Source organism: Cynocephalus volans, chromosome 2 (genome assembly GCF_027409185.1).
Source record: "Cynocephalus volans isolate mCynVol1 chromosome 2, mCynVol1.pri, whole genome shotgun sequence".
Lineage (NCBI taxonomy): Eukaryota > Metazoa > Chordata > Mammalia > Dermoptera > Cynocephalidae > Cynocephalus > Cynocephalus volans.
Window position 1 is genome coordinate 233818999 of NC_084461.1, and position 8549 is coordinate 233827547.

General features: G+C 49.6%; 1 protein-coding gene across 1 annotated transcript in view; it reads right to left on the reverse strand.

Moving 5' to 3' along the window:
• Positions 1-5727, reverse strand: part of SFTPD (surfactant protein D) — a 14615-nt gene extending 8888 nt beyond the window's left edge. Inside the window, exons 1-5 of the mRNA XM_063087905.1 lie at positions 5529-5727; positions 1479-1595; positions 1099-1215; positions 677-793; positions 126-242 (exon numbers count right to left, since the gene is read on the reverse strand). Coding sequence (XP_062943975.1) covers positions 126-242; positions 677-793; positions 1099-1215; positions 1479-1595; positions 5529-5727 — 667 coding nt within the window. The remainder of the gene's footprint in view (positions 1-125; positions 243-676; positions 794-1098; positions 1216-1478; positions 1596-5528) is intronic.
• Positions 5728-8549: the final 2822 nt, after the last annotated feature.

An 8549-nucleotide genomic window follows, 5' to 3' on the forward strand; every position in this document is an offset into this window, starting at 1 on the left:
GCCACCACCTATATAACTAATAGGGCAGAAACCTCAGAGGAGGGGCTGTCCTGAGCTGAGAGGGCCTTCCCTCCCCACGCCCATGCCCTAGTGGGGGTTCCCAGAGCCAGGAGCTGTTACCTTACCTGCAAGTCCACTGTCTCCCTTGGAGCCTTTGTCACCGGGAATGCCTCTGTCCCCCTTGAGTCCTGAGGGTCCCCTGGCACCCGGAGTTCCCTGTGGACCCACAGCTCCAGAAGGCCCTAGCATCAAAGAAGAGCTGGGTGAGCTGTGTATCCATTTTCCAGCATCTTCATCTTCTCTGCACATAGACTGTTCTTATTGCCTGCAGTAAATCCTCCCTACATAGAGACTGTTACCAGAACCCTGCCATGCCCCCTCTCTATACACTGTCCCCATCACCCAACAAATTTCCCCTGTGTACAACTGTCCCCATCAACCAACAGCTAACCTTCCCTGTATACAGACTATCCCCATTGCTTAACACCACACTTTCCCTAGATACACATAGCTCCCAGAGCCCCAAAATGCACGATCCTTGGATATAGACTCCCTCATCACCCAGTGAAGCCAGCTCTGACTTCATGGGTGGTGGTGGAGGGGATAGGCATTGACAGCTCCAACGGGGCACAAGAGGACTAGATCTAGCCCTGTTTCAGCTCTTTCCATCACTCACCTGCTGCCCCAGCATTTCCAGGGTCTCCACGCTCACCAGGGGCACCTTTCTCTCCTTTAAGGCCCATGGGGCCTCTTGTCCCTGCAGTGCCATGCATGCCTGGGGCGCCTACTTCTCCTAAGGAAAGAACAAATAGGGACCAATGCTGCTGAGAGTGTGTTGAGAATGTATTATTTCCTCAGTAGCAGAACATTTTGCCCATAGCTCCAGGGTCAGAGAGAGAACTGGGGAGACTGCTCCTTGCTACCTGGAGGTTCCCCTATGGAGGGTAAAAGAAAAACACTGTTGATGAGAGACTGTAGGGGAGGAGGTGCGTGATGGTCTGTGCTCTTCTGGCACTCTGAGCATTCAGGTTGCACCATGGAACACCATTGACGTCCCTCCCTCTTCTCTCCCAGACCAGCCACATATCATCCACCTACCTTTGGGCCCAGTCTCTCCTTTTGGACCTGGTTTTCCTTGAGGTCCTATGTTCCCTTGATTCCCTGAGGGACCCTCTCTTCCAGCTGGACCAGGTATACCTGGAAGTCCTGGAGGTCCTGAGGAAACGGACCAACCCAGTCAGTGACACTGAATCCTCTTGGTTGTGGGAGTCCAGGATATGAGAGTAGTGATAGAGGTTGAAGAGGTGTCACCATCCTACTGCCCAAGAGTAGGCCCAGTATGGCCTGAAATAACCTAGTGCTATCTTCAGAGCGACCTTCTTCCTTCTTCCTGAGATGGGCTCTGTGCATGCCTACTACTATCCTAGTGGCAGCACCACCACCTGGAGACATCTGAATTCCATGCCCCAGTTGCTTACCACGTGGTCCAGAGTCTCCCTTAGGTCCAGGTTCTCCAGCAGAGCCATTGTCACCTTTGGGTCCAACTGGGCCAGCTGGTCCAGGCATCCCTGATCGCCCTACAGCTCCTGGCAAACCTGTAGCAGCAGAAGAAATGGACATAAACCTGGCCCTAGGCCCAGCAGGGGCCAGCTGGCAGCAGGGTCAGCCCCTGGCATTTTTTTAAAGGGTTCTGCAGAGCGTGGACATTCCACCATCACATACCCTGGTCCAGAATTGATCCAGGACGTGGGCGTCAGCATCTCCCTTTTACAGGTGAGGAAACAGCCTTCCAGAGTTGGAGCTGGATTCAAACCGAGACCTGACTGACTTTCTATGCAGTTCTCCTTCCCCTACCCCAAGGCCATAGTACTGACAGCAGGCAATCTGTCAGCATTTACTCATGATTATGAACTTCTTGCTTCCCTCTTATATATATATCAGGGGAACCAATGTTTATATCAGAAATGGTGCAGACAGGTGGTGCTAAGTTGCTCACTCAGTTATTTGTCCATTTGCTTATTTATTTGTTCAAAGAGCCAATCTACACAACATCCACTTTATGATTAGAATTGAGCCAGATGCAAATATTAGCATCAGGTCATGGTCTTCAAGGGATTTATAATACTCTATGAGACAAGGGTAACAGGTGAGGAAGAAAATGCCTGAGATGTCCCCCATCTTATCACAGTACCCCACACCTGCAAACACACACACACACACACACACACACACACACACACACACACACACACACACACACACACACACACACACACACACACACATACCTGGAGCTCTCTTCCTGAAGGAGGAAGTGGGACTTGAAAGGCAGAGAGAATTTAGAAAGACTTGCAGAGAGGAGGTGACATTTCAGACTTGGAAACCATGTTTTCATGGCAGAAGAGGCCAGGCCTTCCCAGGCAAGAGTGTGCTTGTGGTGGGAGTGACCCAATGTGCTGGGTAGGTAGAAGATTCTGTACTGGACACTGTATTCTGCTGCTGGCTACAGTCCTTACTAGGGATGAAATGGAAGCATAGGTTACAGGACCAGCCCCACATCCCACACCCAGTAGTGCACTGTGATAGGAGCAGAATTATCCCTAGCTGAGCCCCTCTTGGGCTCCACTCTGGCCATGCTGGCAGCAGGCGGATGGGCCAGGGGAAATAAGTCGTTCTCTAGAAGGAAGCTTTAGACCCATCCACTCTTGGCAGACAAACCATGGAGGGCATGAGAGCAGCAAGGTGGAGGAGGGGACACCTTCCTCAAGAACAGCACCTATGACTCCCAAAGCACTCATTTTGCTTTCTAGAATTCCCCAGGACCTAGCTGTGTACCTTAGTGCCACCTGAAGTAAAGCTTTGTAGCGTAGCATTTTGGCTTGTCTTGACTGTACTAAAAATTCCTTCCCTTCTTCCACCTTACATTCACTTATTCCACAAGTATTGAACTCGTACTACATCCAAAGAACTGTTGTAAGTGCTGGGGATATAGTAGTGAACAAAACAGAAAAAAAAAATTCTTCCTCATGGAACTTCATCTCTACCATATAGAAAGAGATGATAAAAAATTAAAATGTATGGGGCCGGTCCCGTGGCTCACTCGGGAGGGTGCGGTGCTGGGAGCGCCGAGGCCACGGGTTCCGATCCTATATAGGGATGGCCGGTGCTCACTGGCTGAGCGTGGTGCAGACCACACCATGCCAAGGGTTACGATCCACTTACCGGTAAAAAAAAAAAAAAAAAAATTAAAATGTATACTATACAGTATATTAGATAATAATACATGCCACTGAGAAAAAAATCAAAACATAGGAAGGATTGTGGGTGGTGATGTCTGCTTTAAGAAGGGTGGTCAGGGAGTGCATCACTGAGAAGGTGGCCAGTGAGTGAAGCCCTGGAGAATGTTAAGAGTAAGCCATAGGGACGTCTGTGAGAAGAACAAATTCCAGGCCCCCAGAAGTGAGGGGCTGTGTGTGTGGCTAAGGACCAGCAAGAAGCCAGTGTGGCTAGAGTAGAAGTGTGGGAGGGGTAGGAGGCATCGAGACCAGAGGATCAAGCAGGGATGGAGAGTGGTCACGTTGGGCCCGTGGACTGCTCTGAGGTGTATGATTTTACTCCGAGGGAGATGAGCATCTGTGGAGGGACTCCCTGACAAGTCCCTCTGGGCAGAAATGCTGGAGGTGCTGAGGAATAAGAGAATTGTCCCCCCAAAGGCAAAGTCTGCATCTTATTTGCCCTTCATGCTATGCCTGGGGTGTCACCAGGATGACTTCAGCTTCACCCTCCACCTCTGCTCAAGGGTCTCTCCCCTCAGGCCCAAACTGTCCTTTTCAGCAGGTTCTGGGGACCATGTGCTTTCAGAGCAGGGCACAGGAGGTGGTTGTCACAGTGCAGACTTTGGCCCTATGCCGACCTACTTGTGTCAGATTCCAAGAATGCTCTAAGTTCCCCCAGATATTCTCAGACCTGTAATGGTCAAGTGACTGGAGTGACTGGAATCCAGGACGCAGAGTGGGGCCTCATCCACCAGCCCAACGGTGCCCTGTGCTCTGCCCCAGAACCAACCTGAAGCCAGGGTCAGAATGTGCATGGGGCGAAGCTCCTGTGCAGGGACGAGGTCTTGGCCACGTTCCGTACAGCAAGCTCGGAGGGCCACAGTGGGAAAGCCCCCCACAGCATTCAATCCAGGGCTCCTCTGGGAACCAGAGAGAGCTGGGAATCTCTCATAAAGAGCTGGTATGGTGAGCCCACCGCTGCCCTGAATTCACCCCTGGGTAGTCCTCCCCAAGCCCCAGCCCATTCACGTTGGGAGCCACTTTATGTCTGTAAGAGACAGATACTCACTTGCCCTTTACCCCACAAAGCCTAGTGATCTTACTTATTCTTTACGGTTAAAATGTCACTAGTTTTTTTTTTCTTTCTTTTTTTTCTTTCTTTCCTCAACCAAAATGCAAACTCCAGAAAGATAAAGACTGTATTTGATTCCTTTGAAGCCCTGGACCAGTGCCATGGTGGCCCCTTGGTTTGTGTTACCGGTTCATTGAATTCTCCCTTCTTGCCAATAAGACCCAGATCCTCCCTGGGGGGTTGGGGGGGGAAATATATCCAGGGGCAATTCCCTTATTCATCAGCATCTCTGGCAACTTCAGGAGAATTCACCTAATTGTTACAGCAGGAAGATGCAACTTTATCCTGAACACTTAATAGAAAAATAAAGACTTTGGCTCAGTTATATGTCACTGGTGGTAGATATTATTCCTATTTACAGATAGCAAACTGAGACTCAGTGACAACTGGCTTGTCCCAGGCAGTCCCTGCTGTGGAGATGGAGCTAGCAATCAGGACCAGATCTGTACGATGCAAAAGGCTGTGTCCTTTCCACCTTCCAGAATGGGTGTTATTTAGCCTCTCTGCATCATACTTTTCTTACCTGTCAGATGAGATTAATATGTCGCTTGTAAGACTTTTGGAGGATTAGGTGAACTGTTCCAGTGAATGCCCAAGCACAGGCCTAGACAGAGAAATGTGAGTGCCCTTTCTCCCCTGTAATGTATTAGGACAAATCCTTTTCATCAGGTCTGAGTAGGGGGCCAGGGACTGGTCATGTTTCCACCCTTTGTTCAATGAAGTTTAATTAAATATTAAAAATCATTTAACACCATGGATAGGCACTGTTTAATCATGAAGAACAACTGCTAACTGCTGGAACAAGGTTCCAGAGGGACCCAAACATTAGTAATTTGCCCACTATTTGTTTTTCTTGGGGTGAGACAAATCCAGAGATCCTAGGGGAGGAGGCAGGGCAGTTGGATGACGGAGGCAGGCAAATGGGTCTGAGGACAGCTGTTTACTTGCCATCTGGTAGAAGTGTTTGAGGTGTACTGAATGCCAGGGGGGAAGCCCATGCCCTTGGGAGAAACAAGTCCATCTCCAAGCCTTCCATAACAGAGTATCCAGAGTTTCTGGGTGGGTCACAATTCCGGTGCCCACCCCTTCCCACTGGTATGGGCCCATGGTCCCAGCTCTACCTTGATCTCCCTTCTCGCCCCGGGGGCCCTCTCTCCCATCCCGTCCATCGCGACCAGGCAGGCCATTTTCCGTGGGGCTACACATGACCAGGGTGCAGGCATTGGTAACTGCTCTCTGGGAATAGGTCTTCATTTCTGCGCCCAGATACCTCAGGGGCTGTGTGAGCAGGAGCAGCACAGAGAGGAGGAGGAGCAGCATGGCCTAGAGAGATGAACGGAAAGAGAAAGGACAAGCTCTTGGTTCTAGGACATGGGCTGGGGGCTGGCCAAGCTCCTGGAGGTCGGGAGAACCTCCTCCCCACCTTTTCTCACCTGCTATGAGGCCTAGACTCCAAAAGCACTGTAGGGACAAGGTGGACACATGGTCTTGGAAGGCAGGAATTATGGGTTGACATCAGCTTCTACCTATTTGCAGGTGCCCCCTACTGTCCCTTCATGTGCCTTCCTTTGGGCACTGCCATTGGCACAGTGGCTAAGATGTAGAATTCCTCACTGAGACCATCTGTCACATCAGAAAGGATCCAAGGTCTTTGGGGCAGGACACTTTCTGTACCACTGAGGCAGTTGGCTTAGATTAGACAAGGCAAATCTGTTTTCTCCACTTGCTGCCTTGAATGGACTACCACTGGCAGTGCACAGTGCTGGTCCGAAAATAAGCCAGAGTGCTGAATGCTCAGTGACGTCTGTCCTGAGCACAGGCTGAGAGTGTGGCTGCATATTTTCTGGGCAGTTTGCCATTCCTGGACCAGATGCTGTCTGCATGAGGAAAGTCCCAGAGGAAGCCTAGGAGAAAGTTTTCACAGAAACCAAACCAGCAGCTGGAGAGACCCTGAGAAACCTAGAATTCTGCCCAGACCACCTGAGAGTGCTTGGAAGAGGGGCCTCATGGGGGAAGGGTGGACTTAAGTGGGCTCAGTCAGGTGGAAGGTTAGTTTTGGGAGGAAGCAAGAACAACTATCCAATAGGGCATTCAATTACCATCTAAGAGGAACTTAGGAGCTGAGATCAGATTGGGTGCAGGAACTCGGGCACTCCCCACGTTGGGCATTGTTCCTCTCAAAGAGAAGAACTGTAAAGCTACGACAGTGGAGAGAGCCAGCGGGGAGTCCCAGAGGCTGGGAATAAAGCTGGAGGAACCTGTGCAAAGAAGTAGGTCATCAAGCCGACTTGGGGTGGTGGCACAGGAGAGGTTTCTCGGCCAAAGAAGTGCCTCCATCTCCAAGTGCTGGTGATTCTGGGCTGCGGGTGATGCCCATTTTGCATTAGACTCTTTCAATTTTGAATTCACCACTTCCTCAGGTATCCTGTGAGTCTCTGTAAACACCCAGGTGAGCTGACAGGCTAGCAGCAGCTACTTCACTCCACTTGTTTGGACAGAGGATCAGTCATGAGCACTACGGGCCAGACCAAGGTCACTGTCCCCGGCCTGCAGCTGCCTCAACTCTGGGGCCCTGTACCCAACTGTGGGGGGAAATAAAAGGCAGTAGGCATTTTGTCTACCAGTTCAGATGGCACAGAAGACACCACCACCCATTATAGCATGAAGGAAACTTGCAGTGAGTAGACTCATGGGATTCAGACCTGGGATGCAGATGAGACATCTTAGCTGAGGCAGCAGATGAAGTGGGCAGAGCCACAGCCCCCTCTACCCATGCATGTTCAGTTTAGGCTAAGCTTTCAGAGTAAGATTTTATTGAAAAAAGTGAGTCCTAAAAACTTTGGTTGGAAAACCAAAGAGCTAATCCAGTAAGCATATTTAAAAAGTAAAGACTTGAGGCTATGAGAAAAGCAGGTTTGTTCATGTTCCACAGGCAAGTGGCACCAGGACGGGTTTAGAATCCATGCTTGGGAGTGACTGGTCTGTTTGCTTTCACTGTCCCTCCTTCTGAAGAAATCAGACAGGGAAGGAACCAAGAGAGAAGCTGGAATTGCATTTTCCACCTAGGCTTCTACACAATAGCATCTGGGGTCCAAGTGGGTCTTATATCCCACTTATCCACCCTACCCAGCTCAGAAAGCAAATACTCACCGAGCCAAGGCAGCTGAACGAGGGGCAGAAGAGCACCTTATTACCCTACTGTGCCCCCAACCTCCCACATCCACCTGTCCTAGACCAGAACAGACCATCTCTTTTTCAACACCAGTAGGATAAACCTCCCAGAAGGGCAGGGGATATTTACAGGATGTGGGGAAAATAAAATGAGAGGTAAGGACAAAGACACTCACAGATTGCTTCTTCTAGGGCCCCAGGAGCTCTGGAAAAACTAGCTTTTGCTTGGTAGGTGCTTTTTATTTATGCCTGCCCTGTAACCTGAGCCACCCAGCCCTGGTCTGAGAACTCCCTTTGAGAAGTGGGGAAATTTTCTTCCTTGTTGACTCACTCTTAAATCAATCTGTGTTCTGGAATCCTGCCACTGACACACATAACACTACACATATCTATTACCTTACAGTTAACAGAACCCTCAGTCCATGATCTCATCTGCATCTCACTGACGCCCTGTGAGTTAAGTGGTGTTATGCATGGATTGAATTGTGTCCCCCCAAGTTTAATGTGTTGGAGCCTTGGTCCCCACTGTGACAGTGTTAAGAGGGTGGGAAATCCTATTGTGGTAGTTGAAAGGTGGGGCCTTGGAGAGGTGATTGGATTGTGAGAACTGAACACTTGGAAATGGATTGATTTGGTGGCTTTAAAAAGAGAATGAATGCCATTCTGTCATGTATGACCCCTGAGTTACTGTCACTACCAAGGCCTTCACCAGATGTGTACCGTGGACTTTGGATTTACCAGAATCTGAAATGTAAGCAATAAGTTTCATTTTCTTACACATTACTCAGTTCCAAGTAGTGTGTTATAAGCAACAGAAATGGACTAATACAAGTGATGTCATCTGTGTCCTGTATTTTATAGATGTCCAGGAATCCAAAGGTCAGAGACCAGAAAATTGCCCAATGGCCTACAATGATTACAAAAGCAACTCATATCTGCAGATCTCAAGAGTCAGAACCCACTGTGTCCAC